This window comes from Cynocephalus volans, chromosome 6 (genome assembly GCF_027409185.1).
Source record: "Cynocephalus volans isolate mCynVol1 chromosome 6, mCynVol1.pri, whole genome shotgun sequence".
In the NCBI taxonomy this organism is placed as follows: Eukaryota; Metazoa; Chordata; class Mammalia; order Dermoptera; family Cynocephalidae; genus Cynocephalus; species Cynocephalus volans.
In genome coordinates, this window is record NC_084465.1 from 22,108,732 (window position 1) to 22,129,484 (window position 20,753).

Sequence of the window (20,753 nt, forward strand, 5' to 3'; positions counted from 1 at the left end):
GGGATCATGAGTGAATTGCAGCTTATACTAAAAAAAAAAAAAAAAAAAAAAAAGAGCAGAATATGAAATACCAGAGTACACCACACATAATAAGGATGAAAATTACCTTGCAACACTTTTGCTTCTGTTATGCACATATATACACATATACATACACTGTGTCATAAGGTAGCATAATCCTTACCGTGAGTCACAGAAAAAGAAATTTGAAAGTCACTGGTAGTGGTTAAGAGTTGGGTGTAATAATCATGTTCCTTGGGTTTAAATGTCTACCAGAATACTTACTTGATGTGAGACCTTAGCGATTTACCTCATTCCTCTGTGCCTCAGTTTCTTCATATGTAAAATGGATTACTGTAAAAGGTGGTGATGAAGATTAAATGATTTAATGCACATAATGGGCATAGACTAGTGCTGGACACCTACTAAGCTCAATAGATATTAGCTATTACATTATTATCATTACTATTATTATTATTATCAGCATCAGCATCACCGTCATATAATGTGTGGAAAGTGCTTAATACAGTGTCTGAAATGTAAGAAAGGCTCAGAGGTTGTGAAAGAGGCTTCTGGGGCTGACCATATCCCACTCATCTCTGCTGTCTGGCACATGGGATGGTGACATTTCCCCACCCCATTGCAGACAAGCAGGGCCCTACCACTGGGTTTGGCCAACAGATTACAGGTGCAAGTGATGCATGCCACTTCCAGGCCTGAGCAATGAACTGCTCGTTTGAGACTCTCCAGTGCTCTTTTGTTCTCCCGAGGCAAACCCTGGAGACTTGGGTTGAAACAGTGGTGAAAGAAAGTGGTGGAACCTCCATAGCCTGGGTACCTCAGTGACTATGTGAAGCAGAGCCTACTGCCACCCTCTCCTCCAACAGCCTGTGTTGGACATGTAGCCTTGTATGTATGCTTGTTTATAGCAGCTTTATTGAGGTATAACTTGCATACCATATACTTCACTCTTTTAAAGTGCAGTTGACCCTTGAACAACTCAGGGATTAGGGGCACTGACCCCTGCCCAGTCAAAACTCTGCATATAACTACCCTCCCAATTCCTCCCCTCCCCAGATGCTGCCATGGGGAGAGGGTCTCATTCTCACCTAAGTAGTAGCTAAGTATTTAACATCTTAACTGCTAAGACTAATAGCCCACCAATAGCCTACTCTTAGGTAGGGTACTTAACTATTTGGTTAGATATGTCACTCATTCATTTATTGGAAAAAAAAAAAAACCGTGTCTAAATGGACCTGCACAGTTCAAACCCATGTTGTTCAAAGGTTTGCTGTATACAATTCAGTGGTTTTTAGTATATTCACAAAGTTGTACCAGATTTTGAGGGCCCTGAATGTTGGGCTAAGGAGTTTAAGTTCTATCCTATGGGAATTGGACAGTTACTAGGAGGTTGTATTTTAATTGCAAAATGTTTATTAAGGAAATAATACGACCAACAGTAGTCCCCATTTCCTTTGGCTTCTTTCTAACTAACTTTTTCCAAATGCTACATGTTGGTTTTTTATTCCTATCATCACATCATATTTATATGATTTTGTTTTCTACTTTTACCCTAGCATTATTCCATATACACTTTTCTCTGTGTCTATATTGTCTTTGCTTTTAATAGCTACACCATAACTCTTTCTATTGCTGAACATTTACAGTTTTATTTTAAGTGTACAGAACTATTTCTCATACACACATACACATGTGTGGGTGTGGAGGGAGCTAACTTATAGTATGTGTTTATGGTGTCTGTGTGTATATGTGTGTTTTCCTTCTAAATTATTTCTTTGGGAAATAATTCCCATGATGGGAGATTACTGGTTCAGAGTATGTTAGGATTACAATTGCTAGACTGTTTCTCAGTATATTAGGGTTCTCCAGAGAGACAGAATCAATAGGATATGTTATAAATATATGAGAGGAGATTTATTAGGAGAATTAACTCATGCAATTGTTCTACGACAGGTCATCTGCAAACTAGATGCCGGCAGCGTGGCTCAGTCCAAGTCCAAAGGCCTCAGAACCAGGGAAGCTGATAGTGCCGATGGTGTAAGTCCTGGAACCCAAATGCTGAGAAGTCTCGGCTCTGATGTCTATGGACAAGATAAGTATATCCCAGCTCCAGCGGATAGAGAGAGAGGTTTGCCTTTTCTCTCCATTTTTTGTTCTCTCCAGGTCCCCAACCGATTGTAGGGTTCCTGCCCGTATTTAGGGTGGATCTTTCCCACCCAGTCCACTCAGGCTTTCATGCTAATCTCTTTTGGAAACACCAGCACAGACACACCTAAAAATGACTTTACCAGCCTTCTCAGTATTGCTTAATCTAATGAAATTGACACCTAGAATTAACCTTCACATTCAGGATTCCATTGAAGGGTTTTTTTTTTCTTTCTTTCTTTTTAAACAAAATTTTGATATGTGCACAACGGCATTTTATAAAAATTACAGAGGCAATAGGAGCTGTTAGGGAATTATCACAATAATATGTCCCAACTATATCACTATTATTGCTATAGAAATTCCACAGATCTGACTTTTCACATTTGCATGCCTCAGTCAAATTACTCTGGTTTTAGATAGTTATACCTTCATGCAGTTATTATCAAAACAACAATTATTATTGAAACAACAGCAAAGCCTTTGATATGAAGTCCATGTCCCTACTGGATGACTCTTCTGTATATACCAACTTGGTCACTCAAGGCATATCATCTTCACAAGACATTAGCCCTTTGGATTTAGACCAAGAGTTTCATTTGGCAGAGCACCCTCTATCTCAGGAAGAACGGTGGGCCATTCACTATTTTGCATAAAGCAAGTTCCCAGCTTTAGGCTCAAATTCAAATTCTAATATTTGGGAACAGATAGCATCAGAATTTGTCCACTAACAACAGTTTTTTCAAAAGTCAAATGGAAAAATATCTAGGCTAGTCTGTTCTGTGTAAATTTTTCCAGGGGAGGGGGAGGGCACTTTTTAAGAAGGCTCTAAGTGGAAAATCACCAGAATGGAGTTCAGAGGGGTCTAGTTCCTGAGTCATCACCCTGCAGATGTAGTTCCCAATCTTGCATAATTAGGGGAAAGACTGGAGGGCGATGGAGCAGAAAGAGCGGGTTGGGGTGAGGAAGAGCATCGTGGAGAGCGGGTGTCGGAAAGAAACCAAAATTGTTTTCAAGGCTCTTGCAGCGACTTTCTTTGGCTGTCTTGGAAAAATAATGTTTTCCTACTTGCCAATTAGGGCTGATCAATTTACTACTTAATACCTCCTAATTTGAAATACTTAAAGCTACAATGTTAGAGTTAACTTTTTCTTCTCTGGGTTTCTGCCCATCCACTTTTCTTCTACAGAGTTTTGCTAAGTCACTGTTCTGGAACTTGAGGCTTTGGTCGAGTCTCACTTTCCAAAGACAATGCAACCAGTCTTACTGATTCTGAATGGAGAGTCTTACTTTCCACAGTCTTCTGTGTGTTCTGGATCGAGCTCCTCAGGGCTTCCTAACCTCAAGAGATGCTGGCTTTTCCAGGAAGGCTTGCTGAACCACATCTCCTGTGTACAGACACAGCTAGCATCTGGGATGGGGCGCAAAGCTGTCTTGTACAGGATGAGCAAACCCAAATCTCAGGGAGGTGTTCTGCAAACATATTGCAAGTCATTTTTCTAGCATGCACCTTTGCCTAAAAATAAAGCGCACTAAATTACACCTGCTGTCAATATGATTCACACAGATTAAGAATTTGTCAGATTTCCGAAGAGCATCATAGCGGTCGTTGGACAATAGACATAGTCTTCTGTGCTCTTAAAAAAAAAAAAAAAATGAAACCGAAACTTCCTTCCAGTCTACTCATAGGATGCCTGTTGCTTTTGCTAAAGCATTCGCTTTTCAACCGGCCTCAGCGGTTGGCGACGTCTCTTCTGCCACTTGGGACGCGAGCTCGCAGTGGGAGCGGAACGAATCCAGCCACGCTAGGACCTAGGAGGAGACGCGTCCGCGCTGGCTCACGGGGCAGCCGGCGGCGGGGGCCGCCTAGGCGCGGGCCGGCCAATCAGAAGGCTCCCCCGCACAGTCGCGCGCCAATCGCAGGCGCCCTTTCGCCGGCCGCACCGGCTATTTAAAGGTGCGCGCCGCCGCCGGCGCGGCACGGTTTGGGGCCGGGGTCCGTACGGCACGTTCTCCATGGCCGACCACGTCGTGCTCTACAATGGCGCCAAGATGCCCATCTTGGGGCTGGGCACCTGGAAGGTAGGTGTCCCGGGGGGCCGGTCCCCGCGGCTCGCTTCGGGCTCTGCGCGGCCTGGGGCGGGGAGGGTCCCGGAGTGACCCTGAGCGGTCCACGCCGCGGACGCCGGGCCTGCCGCGAGCCCCGTTCGGGGTGCCTGGTCCCCGGCTCCGGCCCGGCCTGCGGGGAGCGGGCGCCTAGGCGGGCACGGGGAGGGGGCCGGGCCCGGCCCTGCGCGTCGGCCGGGGGTCCCGCGTCTGGGGTCTGGGTGGGCTTTGTGAGCAGCACGCGGGAGGCCGCTCCCGGCGACACTCGGTGGGCGGCTCCTCAGGCCGCACTCGCGGTCCGAGCGGGCGCCCCAGCTGGGAAGCCACTGACGGGGGGAACCGCTAACGAGGGCCGTGGGCTTCCGGACCCACGCGGCTCCGGGCCGGCGCGGACCTCGGGAGCTCCAGCCTCCTCTGCTCCAGGCACCCGCGGCGCCTTCGCATTATCTTTGGTTTCTCGTTAATCGTTCCCGTTCTGTCTCGGGAGTCTCACGTTAAGCCCACAGACGGCAGATAATTAAATTAGGTGGCGCGAGCCTGCCGGGGACCGATCCTTGTCTCCAGGCGCAGCGCCCGGCTCCTTGGCCCGGCACGCCTCGGGGGTGTCCCGCGTGCCTCCAAGGACAATCTGGACACCCCATTGCAGTGGGCGCCAGGGTTGACACCGTCCCCGACGCCACCTACAGCGTCCCTAAGAAATGCATAGCCTGATAAAAATGCTAATAGGACATGAGTTATCGTAGTAGGATATGAAAAATAGTATGTGAAAAGATCATTTGAAAACGATAGCTGGATTATCTAAAAATTGAGGAACACAGAGAACTGAGGTGGTATTACTGGAGCTGAGGCAAAACCCAGTATTTTTAAGCTGTTTATAAGTTAGCTTCAGGGTGTTGTATATTCCATTCCACAGCTGTGATCCCGGTTTTTATCTTCAAGGAACTTTGAAGGGGCTTTGGCATTGGTTCTTTACACAGACAAGGAAAGAAAAAAACGGGACTGAGTGCACTGTGAGACGGTTTGAAATAGGACAGAGGTGTTTACCTCAACCCTAAAATCTGAAGTTGAAAGTAAATATAAGGTGAATAAGAAAAAGGGTTATAGATTTGCCTCGCGTGGAAAGTGTTTCTTGGCCAAAATGATCAGAGAACATAATTCGTGTTTCCTCTAAAAAGTCCAGTGGTAGCTTTAAGGGTGCAACTGAATTACAATCATGATACCAGGTTAAATTCCACCTCTTGCAGGCGACGCTCTTGGAATGGAAGTGAAAAGATGCTTTCTTGACAGTACCAAGTCTATTCCATGATGCAGCGTATTGGAACAAAAGTTTCATGGAACAATATTTTACTATGTGGGATGCATTCTGATATTTTTAATCTATTCAAGTTTTCCAAAAATTATGGTTGTAACTGTAAATTAATTTCATGAGCCATCATTTGAAAATTTCTACTCAAGGGTAAATAAGGAGTAAAAGTTTATAAAAGAGAGTTTAAGATCATTCTCAACACCCCAACAAGCTGTGTATTTGTTCAAAATAACATAAAATCTGTATGTTTAGATCATTCATTCCTGTGGACAAAGTTCTTTGAGGATAGGATAGTATCTGCCTTGTTCACTACTACTTCTAGCACTTCTCACAGTGCTTGGCAAATAGTAGGTATCCAAGAGTTATGTATTGAATTAATATGAAGAAGTAAAATAATTTTACACATAGCTACACAGTGAAAACACCCACTTGTATTTCTGGGGGTGAGGAGGTGAGATTGGTACAGAATTGTATGGAGACATGTGGGTAGGGGGAAAGGTGTAAGTAAGGGCTTGGAGTAGATTTCCTTTTTTTCTTAATGACTTTATACCTTTCCCCTGTGTAAGTGTACATGTCCCTTCACAGGTGTTCCACAAAAGATATTGGCATTTGCTTGTCTTTGTGACAGCTGGAGGAGGCTTTGCAAGTGGGTGCACTTTCTTGTTCCCATGGGTCTTTCCGGGTCACACTGGCTGTGTTGTGCCATTCAGACCCTCAGCAGGGCTTTAGTAGTCTCTAGTCTAGTGTTCCATTGAAGGTCCTCAAATTCCCTTCTGTCTTCAGAGGAGAGGGTTTCAGTTAGATGGGAGGCCATCTCTGCCCCATGTCCCATGTGGCTTAGACAGGGTTTCTTCCTGGCATGTTTGCCTTCCCCATTGGACAGTAAATAAGCCCATAGCATTGTATCGCTGGGAAACCTTTAACACACAGATGACCTCTGATGCCAGCCAGTGTCCTGTTACTCATAGTGTTTTTGATGTAGTTGAAAAATCATTGGTAGTGAATGGTAATTGTAACTCTCACACACATGCTAGGAATGCTTCTAGGAATGGAGATACAACGGTGTTCCTCAATCTTTTTGCCATTATTGCTCCTCACCCCTTGCTTAGGAGCCTTTTGAGATATTTTTCTCTAATTGCCTCCCCAATAAAACTTTAATATCACAGATAATACTTTACATCTGTTTCTTCCCTGTAGCCATTTAGAGGGTCACAAGCCAATCTATAAGCTAAGGTTTTTTTGTGCTTCCAAGAACCAATTTTTGCCCCTTGGGGGAACAATAACAACCCCTTTGAGGATGCATGAGGTAGAAGAAAATGTGCCAAGAAAGATTTCCTGCCACTTTGCCCAAGTGGGATAAAGTCATGATAGCCCCGGATCTTGGGATGGGGGAGAGGGTAGAGGCATTGCAGGCACTGGAGCTAACGCGGGAGCTTGGTTTATTGTGCATCTGCCTGGTCTCCCTGCGGGCCTCCATTTCTCTCTACTCAAAATCAAAGATATTTAAATAAGTCCTGCCTCCATGCAGGGCCAGGCCTGGTCCATCCACATCTCAACCAGTAGAGATGTAAGTGTCTTAGAATTCAGGACAGATTGATTCAAGTAGAATGGGAGGAAGTTAATCTCAGGTTTATTAGTTTGTGTTTGGTGCCAAGCCTGATTATGAGCTTTGACATAAAAAATTAGCCAGATTTGACTGTGTTGTCAGTGTGATAAGGCAGTGGAAGCATTCTTCAGCGGTTAATCTTTATCATTTGAAATTGCAGTTTACATTATTAAATTGTAAAATGAATGTGGACATACTAGCCAAGGGAGATTGTTTTATCTGCATGAAACAATGAAAAGCACACTTTCTGTTGATGGTGGGTAGTGTGTGAAAGGTAGCACACTGTAATTGTCCTCTGGATTTTCCCTGATGCTTATTCTGTTGGCTTCCTGGAGTGTGGTAAATGTTAAGCCTTGTTTATACAAAACTGCCAGGGTGCTGCCCTGCAGTGGTTCACACAGATCTGAGACCTCATTCCTTTACGTATTGTCTGTGGCTGCCTTTGTACTACAGCCACAGAGTTGAACAGTTGAGACAGACCATTCGTCCCACAAAGCCTAAAATATCTTCTCTGGCCCCTTATAAAAATGTTCGCCAACTCCTCTTCCAGAAGATTCTAAATAAATTACTTGGAACTTGGGATACATTTTGAGAAGTTAGTTCACAAATGCCTATTTAACTTGCATGTCGTTGGAATGATTTACACTTACAGTGTAAAATAGGAAATTGTATTGTGGTACCACCAGTATTTAAACAAACGAATAATGACATTTAAATAAAAGACTGGTTTTTCTTAAATGCGAGTTGAGTTTCTCTGAAGATAAGCTAATTTAATATGAAGGTGTGAAAACAATGTATTTTTCAGAAACAGCTCTTGTGTGATATGGCACTTTTCAAGGTTTTTAGAGGTTGATGACCCTGTTTCTTTATCAAGTCTAAGTTCACATCAAAAGTTATGGTTTCCTGGCTGGCCTATTATCTCAGTTGGTTAGAGCGCAGTGCTGTAACACCAAGGTCTAGGTTTCAGATCCCTGTACCCACCAGCCGCAGGGAAAAAAAAAGTTATGGTTTTCTATTCCTTGCTCCAGGGTTATCATGGGCACACTATTCTCATACCTCTTACCCAAGATGGGTTTTTCCCCAAAGTGAAATTTCCTTTGTCCCTCCCCACCCCCTTTCATTTCAAAACTCATACCTGCTAACTAGAGAAAATTTCAAAAACCAACAAAAAGAGAGGTCTGTTTGGAGAAGTGATTTTCTTTTTGACTTGTAGAGGGAATAGAGAGGAGGAGTATTATCTTGAAACAACTAGCTAGAGCTACAAGCCAAAGGGAAGAAGATTGGGTTTTAAAAGGAGTGTAGTGTATGCCTGTGTGTCAGAGAGAGAGAGACACTGATACTAATCATCTGAGTTGGTATTAGCTGGCCTGTGAATGTTGTAAGATGAGGAGGTAGGGTGCCTGTCTTGTAGAGGTGATGGGGAGTGAGAGAGGGGCAGAGGCCTCTCACTGCCACCACTGGGTCCCCTTAGCCCAAAACGTTGCAGAGTTGCTCCCCAGTGTGGAGCTTTGTAGAGGTAGAAGATCCGAGGGGAATGGGCATGCTCAGTGGGGATTTGCTAAGGTCACAGGCCAAATTAGTGGCAGGATAGAATTTAAAACATGATTTAGTCTGTAGGATTTGTACAATTCACTTATTTGAATTTGGGTGTTTCATATGCTGCGTTTCTACAGATGCAGGTATGTTACCATGATTTATCTTCTTATAAGTCTCAATCAGGACCTCTCCCTTGTGTTTGCATTTTCTTTATGTTGACTCAGAATAGGGGAGATATTGTGAGCATGTGTTAGCACCCCCAAGTTTAGTGAATGTTTTTTCACCATAACTTAAGTTGGCTGCTTCATCATTGATAAGAGAAATTAGTCTCTTTCAGGGAAGAGTTCTGCATTGAGGTAAGTAATACTAAATGCAGTTGTGGATTCTGGTACATTTTCATCCCAGAGTGTGAGTTTTTTCTGTTCTCTCTGGCCTGCTTCCTTGCACATGTGCCTGCAGCCATCAGCATGCTGTCCAGCAAAGGGCAGGAAGCAGCAGCTTCTTTATGACCTTTGTGTAGTTTCTGTCCTTGACTTCCTATAAAAACATCACACGGACTTCTCCTTAGTTTTTATCAGTTGTTTGGCAACCTTGGTTATTCTGGTCTGTGCTCTTGGTCCCAAGGAACCAAAACCCCAGCTGAATCCCTCTTGGGCAGGTTGTGCTCTGCTCTCATTGCTCACATCAGCCATGCTAGGCCCTGCGTGCCGGGTTATCCTTCTCTTCTGGGTATGCTGAGATTCTCTTCTCTGCTTTGGTCCTTTAACTGTGAAGGCTGGGCAAGGCTGCAGGTGCAATTTCTTGTTCATCCAGGGAAGTGGGAAGTTGCCAGATCACCTGAAGGCCTTTTCTGAATTCACAGTGAAATTTGCATCCTACCCGCCTCCGTGGCCCCTCCATGGTGGGGAGCAAGCTTAGCTGCTACCAAGCTCTGGTCCTGGGCTCATTTTGCTGGCCTATGTTCTTCCCCCAGCCTGTTCACAACAGCTGATGTCAAAACAGCAGATGTCTGCAGCTGCTGATGGCCCTGGGGAGTTTTCCTTTCCATTCGTTTCTACCCCAGCTCTCCAAAGGAATGTGCTCTGTTCATTCAACAGTCCATTGCACCCGTTCATGGTTCAGCTCTCTTATCTGAGCAGGAGCAGTGAGGAGATGGGGTATGTGTCTGTGCAGTCTGTCTGGGTGCTGGTGAAGCTCGATGCTGTGCAGTCACGTCCTCCCTCTCAGCAGCAGCCAGGCTCCCCACACCTGTTCTGGTCACTCTGATGGTCAGATGGTTTGGGCATGGACAGCCGTTCAGTTGTTTTGCTGAGCCAACCACAAACCTTATGTGATCATCTGTGATTTCCACCTCCTTGCTCCTTCCAATTCATTTCTGTCTGCTAATCTCTCTGAGGAGCCATCTCCCCTGTCTGCACTTCTTGAATCAGATGCTCATACAGTGACAACTGCCACACAGGCATTTGAATCAGCATCTGTAATGTTAACTTCATGATGAGCCCCCAGAACTTGATGTATTCAAACAGTTTATGTATCAACAGATGTAAAGAAGTCAGGAAATGAGATGACTTCGGCACATCTTTTAAAAGTGATCTATGTTGCTGCTAAGTGGTGAAATAATGTGGCATTTCATTTTGGTCCACCGTGTGTGAGGGCTGATGGTTTAGAATGCTGCTTCAGAAATGTACCCTGGCCTGCCTTCCCTGGACCTAAAGGAACAGGAGTTTCAGCAAGGATCAGTGGTTCCCTTGCCCTTCTTCCTTGGCCATGTGTAAACTGTGCATTCTGCTTTGTTTTTGACTCCATGGCTTACATTCCTTTCCCTTTCAGTCCCCTCCAGGCAAGGTGACCGATGCTGTGAAGGTAGCAATTGACGTTGGGTACCGCCACATCGACTGTGCCCACGTGTACCATAACGAGAAGGAGGTGGGGGTGGCCATCCAGGAGAAGCTCAGGGAGCAGGTGGTGAAGCGTGAGGAGCTCTTCATCGTCAGCAAGGTACCCCTCTGCAGGGGAGCCTGGGGCAGGGCTCACATTCTCCAGGGGCAGCACTAACTGAGGAGCCAAGTCCACACTCTTTCGCTGGGCAGGCAGTTCTTCCAGGGGAATCGTGTCACACATGGCCATGCAGGACTCCAGATTTCACCCACCTCTGGCTCTGTGTTGGCTGGTCCTTCCATCTGGACCCATTGGTTAGAGCCCCATGCTGATGAGGCTGAGGCTGGGGTGGCTCTCCCTGTCCAGAGTTACTCTCCAGGACAGAACTTGGTTCCCATCGGCAGGCTGGCTGTCCATTGCTGGTCACTGGAGGCTATTGGTACACAAAGGACACCAGGTGGGAGGGTGAGGCTGGTTCTGCAAAGACTAACCTGGTAGGAAAATAGCCCTGATAACTTATGTTTAGGGCCTAAGACTGGCTAGCTGACCTTTCCATTCTGTCTTATGCCTTCTGTTTGGTCCTTGGGAGAGGTTGCCTTGACCTGGTCACACAACCTTCCTTTGGAAAGTTAGGGTCCACAATGTGAGATGGAAATTCCTTCACAACCATGTGTGGCATCACGGGGAGGTGGGGTTTGCAGGCAGAGGAAAGTGGGTGCTGCACCTTGGAGCTGTCTGGCTCCAGCCAGAGCTGCCTGGCACAGTCGCAATGAGATGTGCTCTCTCGCTGGCCTCAGCTGTGGTGCACGTACCATGAGAAGAGCCTGGTGAAGGGTGCCTGCCAGAAGACGCTCAGTGACCTGAAGCTGGACTACCTGGACCTCTATCTGATCCACTGGCCTACTGGCTTTAAGGTATGGGACCTGCCGCTCGGACCAGTCCCCTGTGGTGCTCAGGTGCCACCTGTGACGTGCTTTGACCTCTCTCGTTAGCAGGTTACCTCTCGGTCCCTCTCTGCCCTGCTGCTTGAGGCATGGCCCGTGGTCCAGCAGCAGTGGCATCACAGGGAACTTGTTAAAAGCACAGACTCGGGCCCCACCCAGGTCACCTGAGTCCAAACCACAGTGACTCATATGCACACTTCAGAGTTTGCAGAGCACTGCTCTTGGTCATTTGGTGGTTGTATAATTTAAAACTGTGACAGCAAACGGTGGCTGCTGTCTGTACTGCTCACGGCCATAAAGCACAATCAGCTCCCTGACCCCAACTCCAGGCACATGCAAACATGTACACACACATATCTTCCACATGTGTGTGAGTCTACCTACATTCCACACACGTACCCCATCCCATGGAAGCCTGAGAAACACTTGTTGGCAGCCTCGTTCTTTGCATAAAAAGAACTCTAGAGTTATTATGTCCTTTGCCCTCTTTCTAGTCACTGGCTTAGTTTTCTGCTTTGTCAGCCAGGTTGAAAGAGTGGGGGTCTTACCCTATAGCTCCCTTACTGCACTGTGGCGTACCAGGGCCTGAAGGGACTTGACTTTCATTCTTTGTTTGTATGATGAGCCACATAGGCTCAGAAGGTGGTGGTTTTATGGGCCAGTGATCCAGCCAGGACTTGGGCCCGCTGAAGCCTGGTCTGAGGCCTCGTCCTGCCCACATACTACAGTCCACAACAGGTTAATCTCCGTGACCGAGTATTATCCATATCTCCACTGACAGTCACTCACTTCCAACCCATTTGATAGAAAAGGTGTCCAGGGACTTCAGGGATTGTCTGCCTGTTTCCTTTCCTACTGGCATACAACTTTGCCCTGATTATTTTCTAAAAACTTATCCAGCTATGGTAGTTTAGAATAATTTTTCTAGAGACAATTTCCCCCAGCAGGTCTATGAAGGGCTTTTATTGATCTGTTTATTTGTTTTGGATTCTAATGACAGGCTGGGGATGACTTTTTCCCATTGGATGGGTCTGGCAACGTGATTCCCAGTGACACGGATATTGTGGACACATGGGAGGTAAGACAGTCCTTGACCCTGCTCTCCATTGCTGGCTTCCTGTTCTCCTTGCGAGTGATCTTCTCTGCCTTTCTTACATGCCCATTTGCTATACTGTAACTGTTTTTGCTCCTCTTGTCTCCCGAAATCTAGTCGGGCTGTCGTCTTACCATCACTTGGCTTCTGAAAGGTCTAACTAACTGGCACTGAATAGTGAGGGCAGGACCTGTTAAACTGGTGTCACAGACTCTTCTGGTCCTTGTCCTTATAGGGTTCATTTCAGCACCAAACAGACCCTCTTTTCCCTTTAGGCCATGGAAGAGCTGGTGGATGAGGGGCTGGTGAAAGCTATTGGCATCTCCAACTTCAACCATCTCCAGGTCGAGAGGATCTTAAACAAACCTGGCTTAAAACATAAGCCAGCAGTGAACCAGGTAAATGTCCACCAGGGGAGCCCGTGTCCATGGCATCCTGTTCTAGTTTCCGATCTTGGTGGCGACTTCATGTCTGCATCACCCAGGGAGTGGCCAGGGGCAGCTCCTGGGCATTGGCGGAGTCCTGAGTTAGGATTCAGCATGACAAGGCACCTTTGGAGTGGAACTTGCAGGAAAGAAAGGGTTTGAGCCTGGCTCATGATGACTTGGGGTCTGACAGATGAGCAGCTCCTGGCTGTTGAGAGCTGCACACCTGTGACAGTTGACAGATGGCCCCTGTGGCCATAGAACACCAGTAACAAGATTGTTGTTCTTAATGTTGAGGCCACTAGCTGGGAAATGGAGAAAGTTATTACAGCCTATCAGGGAAGTAGGACATGCGTCACACATAATTTTCTGTGTGGGGTGGGAAGGGACTTAGCACGGGGAAACTTTGCCTGTGTCACATTGACTGTGCCCTCCCTGTTTGCATTTACAGATTGAGTGTCACCCTTACCTAACTCAGGAGAAGTTAATCCAGTACTGCCATTCCAAAGGCATTGTGGTGACTGCCTACAGTCCCCTTGGCTCTCCTGACAGGCCCTGGTGAGCTTTGCACTGGGTCATGTTCTCTTGTCACTTGGTGAGGATTAGGAATGATTAAAAGGAAAAGTTCGATATTAAGGTAAATGTTCCTGGGGCTGATCTGCAGACTCCCCCCGGGAGCCTCTTAGGTTTTCTGGGTGGGTTGGAGTTTCTGGTGGCAAGATGTCCACTCTTTTTCCAAAGGGTTGGGGTTGGTAACCCACCTTGGAATCTGGAGAAGACTGGCAGGCTGCCCTCTGAGGTCAATGGGAGGGTTAGGGGGTAGGGTTACTGGCTGCCTGAGTGGTAGCAATGATGGTTATTGACCTGGACTGTCTTTCTGTCTCTAGGGCCAAGCCTGAGGACCCGTCCATCCTGGAGGACCCCAGGATCAAGGAGATCGCAGCCAAGCACAACAAAACCACAGCCCAGGTATAGCCATTTCCAGGCCCTCACGACTGTTCCAGAGCTCCCTACATTCTTGGTGGTCCCTATCAGCCAGGAGGGAGGGGTGACAGGGCCCATCAAGGCCTCACTGGAAGTGTGGGTGGGGGGTCTGGAGTGTGTAATAGAAAGGGCACAGAATGGAAATTTAGAAGACTGCCATGTGATCTTGGGATAATTGTACCTGCCCTTGCTGCCTTTATGGGCTGCCACGAGGATTTATGTGGAAGGTCATCTCTGTACACATACAAGAGCTCTTATCAGCCACTCGGGAAATGTTTTCTTTCTTGCCAGTGGTTTGTGAGTTCCTAGGCAGTGAAGAGTCTCACTGGGTCTCGAATATACCTGGAGACCCTAAAGCACATTGCACGGTGGCTCTGGCCCTGAATGTGACCACTGCCTGTTGCTGGATGTGACCTGCACATGTGTGCGTGTGTGTGCGTGTGTGCGTGTGTGTGTGTGTGTGTGTGTGTGTGTGTGTGTGTGTAGAGAGATTAAGTGAGATGAAAGCAGTGCCTGGGGTTCGTGTGTGTGTGTGTGTGTGTGTGTGTGTGTGTGTGTGTGTGTGTGTAGAGAGATTAAGTGAGATGAAAGCAGTGCCTGGGGTTCGTGTGTGTGTGTGTGTGTGTGTGTGTGTGTGTGTGTGTGTGTGTGTGTGTGTGTGTGTGTGTGTGTGTGTGTGGAGAGAGAGATTAAGTGAGATGAAAGCAGTGCCTGGGGTTCGTGTGTGTGTGTGTGTGTGTGTGTGTGTGTGTGTGTGTGTGTGTAGAGAGATTAAGTGAGATGAAAGCAGTGCCTGGGGTTCGTGTGTGTGTGTGTGTGTGTGTGTGTGTGTGTGTGTGTGTGTGTGTGTGTGTGTGTGTGTGTGTGTGTGTGTGTGTGTGTGTGTGGAGAGAGAGATTAAGTGAGATGAAAGCAGTGCCTGGGGTTCGTGTGTGTGTGTGTGTGTGTGTGTGTGTGTGTGTGTGTGTGTGTGTGTAGAGAGATTAAGTGAGATGAAAGCAGTGCCTGGGGTTCGTGTGTGTGTGTGTGTGTGTGTGTGTGTGTGTGTGTGTAGAGAGATTAAGTGAGATGAAAGCAGTGCCTGGGGTTCGTGTGTGTGTGTGTGTGTGTGTGTGTGTGTGTGTGTGTGTGTAGAGAGATTAAGTGAGATGAAAGCAGTGCCTGGGGTTCGTGTGTGTGTGTGTGTGTGTGTGTGTGTGTGTGTGTGTGTGTGTGTGTGTGTGTGTGTGTGTGTGTGTGTGTGTAGAGAGAGATTAAGTGAGATGAAAGCAGTGCCTGGGGTTCGTACACACTTGGCACCTCTCTGGTTCGCAGGTTCTGATCCGCTTCCCCATACAGAGGAATTTGGTGGTGATCCCCAAGTCTGTGACACCGGAACGCATTGCTGAGAACTTTAAGGTAAGATCCCTGCAGTCGACCCTGGCTTTCTTCAGTGAGGAGGGGACAGAAAGACTCTTCACGGGGCCTCTCATCCCATCCCTGGCTTGTCTTCTGCGGGACCCTCCCTCCTCCAGCCCGCCATCCTGTCCTCTCCCAGGCCAGGGATCCCACCTCAGTAAGCTGCCGTAAGCAAAACCCAGACTTGAGGTGGTGACTGGGATTGTGGAAGCCCTGTGCTGGGGGCAGGCCTCGGGCCCGAGTGGTACATGCACCCTTGCCGAGGCTCCTCGGCGACACTGAGCGTGTGCCCTCAGAAAATGGACTTCTCAAGCGAAGCTGCCTGGGTTTGCATGGGGCTCTGTTAGTTGCCAGCTGTTGTAGGACCTTGGGCAAGTAACCAAACTGCACAGTGCCTCAGTTTTCCCATCTGTAAAATAACACCTACTTCGAGGGCTGTTGTGAGATGAGTAAGGTTCTGCATCAGAGCGCTTCACACAGTGCTCACACCACGCTTCACAGGTGCCTTAAGGAGTGGTCCAGAAATGTTGCTGTGTGATCAGCGCTTGCACTACAAAGGACCTCCCGGGTCACTTAGCCCTCAACCAGCTCTGGAAAGAGCCCAAACTGTCATTGAGGCCCCAGGAAAGTCCTCTAGGCAGTCACTCAGAGCAGCTCGGCCTGCCTGCTCTCACACCCCCGCCTGCCTCGTGCCAGTGAGAAGGGGCTACACTGGGAGAAGGGCTGCTCCAGGAGTGTCCTTCCACTGAGCAGAGCAGCTCTGCCAGCGACGCTCTGTCTTCATCTGAGACCTGGTTTAGAGTGTGGCACCACCGTGGGCACAGGGGTCTTCGGCAGCTGGCCTCATATGGCCGCTTGCGGGCTGTGGCACAGGGTAAGGACAGCTGTTTGCACAGTGAGCAGCTCACCCTGTCCTGCCTGGTTACACTCGCCAGAGGCTGTGGTGATCACACATGCCACTTGTCACATACGAGATAGGGGTGAGAGTGAGCCCTAGGGAGGGGAGCAGAGCTTAACTCTTCAAGGTCAGGTGGCAACACAGCGGCCACTATGGGAAGGGTGTATCCTACTAGAAATGAACCTTTTGTTTCATATTTCCTTTTTTTAAGATATTAGAAACAATTTAAAATGACTGATCTCAAAATGCTGACTTAATTTTTTTATTTTTGCATCTCACTGCGTAGTGTCTGTGCATTTTCCCACAGTTGTAATCAAAGAGTCCGTAGCAGGCTCTTTCTTCACATTCTGTAATCATCTGAAACCACAGACCTATTCAGCTCGGGGTGTATGTGCCAGCCCCTTCCCGGCTGTCACCCAGTGCCTGCTGGCCTCCGTGCGGGCTGAGTTCTTCTATGAGGTCTGTCGCCTTCATGCAAGCGGTTCTCTCCTCTCAATATACTTTCTTGCCCTCTCTGTATAAACCTTATTCATCTTCTTAGGCCATCTCAAATGCCATCTCCTCTTTGGCCGTGTCCTTCAATTCCCCAACTGGAATTCATGCCTAATGCCTCTGGGCTCTCTGAGTGCTTTGTTTACCATCATAAAGTGTGTGATTAATTATTCCTTGTATTATAGCTGTTGTAATACCTCTGTCCTTTGCTTCATTATAAACAGAGGCATAGACACATCTTACCCATGATGATGTTCTTCACTGGTGCATATCACAATAGAAGTGTGCAGTAGTGTTTTTGAAATGAAAGAAATGAAATGAAAAGTTTCATTGCACTTGGAGGTTCTGGAAGGGAAGGACTGATCTCATTGTTGTGTATGGTACCTAGACAAAACATGTATTCCCTACAAAGTAATAAACTTTAAGTTCAGTGTGTCTTACTGCCCCTCCACACTCAAGGCAATGGAAGATATTTCATCTGGATCCTGCACAATGTACATTATTCTGTCTTTGATTTTTTATTTGCAGAGCTTATTGGTTGTTTTTTTTTTTGTTTTGTTTTTAGGTCTTTGACTTTGAACTGAGCAGCCTGGAGATGACCACCTTACTCAGCTATAACAGGGACTGGAGGGTCTGTTTCTTGGTGAGGTGAGAGAGTCCCAGTGTGGTGATCAATTCCCAGATCATCAGATGCTGTAGAGCAAAATAATCCCTGCAGACCGTAATGTCCAAGTCCTCTGACCGCAGCTCTTATTTTTGCACATTACCTTGCTTTCTCATCCAAATGCAGCAGGAAACACTTTAAACCTGCATCGGCTGAACTGCACAAAGCTGCGGGGGAAATGCTAAGAGATCTGCTCCCAATATCTTCTCCTCCTGCCCCAGGGGTGTTGTCAGCCTAACCTGAAATAACTATATATTTTGGCATTTGATTTTCAAATCTTGGTAGCTCATCTGAAATCAGATGACCCCAGGAGGCCCTGCCACACCTTCCTGGAAGAATTTGCATGTGATTCTTTGCCTTAATAACCCTAATAAAAGGGACCATGGTGCTGGGGCTTCAGACAGTTCCAGCTCTGACACTAGTACACCATGTGACTTAGAGAAAGTCACCCAACCCCTCTGACAGGCAGAGTCACCTAAAGGCCAGCTGCACATTCTCTGGTTCCTTATACTCCCTCAGAATTGTACTTTGGGACCTGAGGGAGATGACTAGTAAGGTGTTTTTTCTTTTCCCTACCAGTACAGTAACTAAATAGTTTAAGACTCACTTTCTGCTTTCAAGAGGGAACTTCCCATTTGGTGGTGGAGGCTGACTGCACTTCTCTCTGGCAATCCTTACTCTTGTCTGTGTTCCCTGTTTCTGCCCTGTCTCTTTTACCACTTCCTCTTCTAAGCAGTGTGACCACCCCAAGACAGGACAGGGTGCTAGCTTTCTCTTTCCAGCCTCTGGCCTGTCTGCCTTGGTTCAGCATTTGCATGCCGATGCTGGTGGCTTCAGCCACTGACCCAGGCAGCTGTCCTCCAAGTTTGTACCTTGAACGATAATTCCCCTATGAGCATGCCCAGTGAGCATGCCATTGTCACACCAGTGGCCTCACATCCAAAAAAAGGCCACAGAGCTTAGCAGCCCCAACCAGGGCCCTTTCTGAAATCCTTGTTAATGGTACTTAACCTTTAGTCGTTGAAATTATGTTTGGATCTGGTGGGCAAGGGCAAGAGAAGTGAGTCAGTCTCCAGTTACATCCGGTCTCCTTTCAGAATCCGTCACGCTCACCAGTCTTCCCTTTCTCCTCCCACTGCTGACGGAGTGTGTGGAAGCTCTGAGGACTGGCCAACCATGTGGCTTTCTAACTGGTCCCTTTACACCTAGACTCCTCCCACCCTCCAGTGCTGCTCTAGAGACAGCTGTCAGATAATCCTGTGTGCTACTGATGTTGAGTGGAGGTGGGTTGGAGTGGGGAGGAAGAGGCTGGCTCTAACATCCCCGGTCTCCTAGGAAGCTTTTTCTAACTACATGCCGACTTTCTTTTTGGCAAATATTGCTATTTTGAGCCTGTATTGGTGTTGACAGTCATTTTCCTCAGGCATGCGAATGGAGGCAGACTGGGGAGCTTTTGAATGGCTTTGAATACGTGTTATATTCTCCACGCTGAGTTCACCCTGGGCCTTTCACACCCTGCCCAGCAGTCTTTCCAATATTCTTGCCTTTACGTTCCAGTGCAAGCCAGTGGCCCTGCCGCATGGACCATGAGCCTTGGCAGACACACCCGCACCTCTCGGGTGTTAACCGTATCAAATCCCCAACTGTTGCACTGGGCTCCCATCATCTCCCAGTGACCCCAGGGGCTTCTGGAGGTGATGGATCCCCTCCCTCCATGACCTAGGAGAACTCGCTGTTGCTGCCACAAACCCTTTGGATTCAGTCACACGTGAACTTGGAACATCTCTCATCTCTTTGCTCTTTTCGCCCTCTTTTGTTTAAGACTATAAGGAGCTATCTGGTCCAGCCAGCAAATTGAGTTACTGGGAAGCAGGAATCATATTTTGCATGCTCCAGGCACAGTGCTGGGCACGTGGGGAGGTAGGACAGTGCCTGTCACGCATGTGCTGCCTAATCACAGCCTGTGGCAGAGGAGTGTGGAGGGTGGGCCGCTGCCCCAGCTGCAGACCTGTGACCTAAAGATTCAGAACTGGGTTATTGCCTCCAAGGCCTCTATTTCTGTCCGTGATGAGACACTTACCATTTCTGTGTGTTGGTAATTTGTTATAGTCAAAATCATTTTCTTGAAAAGCAAATGTGTTCTCTTTTCTCCTGACAGCTGTACCTCCCACAAGGATTACCCCTTCCATGCTGAGTTTTGAAGCTGTTGATGCCTGTTCTTCCCCGCCAGGTGATCTACACCTGTTTTTCCTGCCCCATTTTTCTTTACAAAGGTAGAATGGCCTGTGTCCCTCAGCAGTGGGTTAGCAGTCTGCAGACTGACCAGTGAGGGCTTGTGTAGCTTAATGTTGGGTCTGAAGAGCAGGATCCATAGATTAGAAGTCTCTTCCAGTTTTCTTTGCCCTTCCACTTGAGCAGCTAGGGAGGGTACAACCTGAATACCCTTTTTTGACCAAAGAGAAGCAAAATCTACTGAATCACAGTAGTGCCACTAACAGTTGAGTTTTGACTGCTTGGAACGGTAATCCTTTCAGCCAGACTTCTCTTTGCCTCAAATAAAGTGATTTTGTGAACTTGATGCTGATGCATTTTGTTTTGGTTTTTTTGAGACAACAAACCACCTTCTATCCCATTCCCAACCCTCGTTCCTGGATACCTATGAAGCAGGCCAGTCAGCTCTGCGGCAGGAAGGAGGATGTGGCTTCTTTCCTTGTAGTTGCAGACCCCTCACCTCAATACTTTGCCCATTTAGCTTTAGGCAGTGGCTTTCATCCTGGCTGCACACTGGTCTCCTGGGGAGCTTTTAGTGCTCGTAGTGTCTGCACCTCGCCCCTGGAGACTGACGGAATTGGTCTGGGCTGCCAGGACGCCAGGAGTTGACAAGCTCCCCAGGTGATTCTCAGGGGCAGCCAAGGTTGAGAACTGCAGCTTCAGGGCTGAGCCAGGATGTGAAACCATTTTCGATTTCACAGATCACTTGGTCGTCCCTCCTCCCTCACAAGGCCAAAGTCAGATATTTATTGCGAAGCACTGGCTGCGAGAAACTGCTTTCATGAAGCCCGTTGTCTATGCAAGAGGGAAGAAAAGAAATAAACAGCATCCCATTGGATAAGGTGGATGCTTTAAATAGGGTAACAGAGGTAAAGGCTTGAGGCCCCAATGCTGTCATTTGTTTTCATTATTAACATTTCCTCATCCAGAATTAAATTGACAATCTGGAAAGGGACGGGATACTCAAGTGTTGATCTAGCATTTCA

General features: G+C 47.4%; 1 protein-coding gene and 1 pseudogene across 1 annotated transcript; one reads left to right on the forward strand and one right to left on the reverse strand.

Annotated features, from left to right (window-relative positions):
• Nucleotides 1-4,184, reverse strand: part of LOC134380876 (aldose reductase-related protein 2-like) — a 73,966-nt pseudogene extending 69,782 nt beyond the window's left edge.
• AKR1B1 (aldo-keto reductase family 1 member B) lies at nucleotides 4,122-20,074 on the forward strand. The gene is made up of 10 exons (XM_063099544.1): nucleotides 4,122-4,248; nucleotides 10,551-10,718; nucleotides 11,396-11,512; nucleotides 12,543-12,620; nucleotides 12,911-13,033; nucleotides 13,512-13,618; nucleotides 13,948-14,029; nucleotides 15,359-15,442; nucleotides 17,398-17,480; nucleotides 19,655-20,074. Exons 1-10 carry the CDS (start codon nucleotides 4,183-4,185, stop codon nucleotides 19,695-19,697), a joined length of 951 nt encoding a protein of 316 aa, XP_062955614.1. The 5' UTR covers nucleotides 4,122-4,182; the 3' UTR covers nucleotides 19,698-20,074.
• Nucleotides 20,075-20,753: the final 679 nt, after the last annotated feature.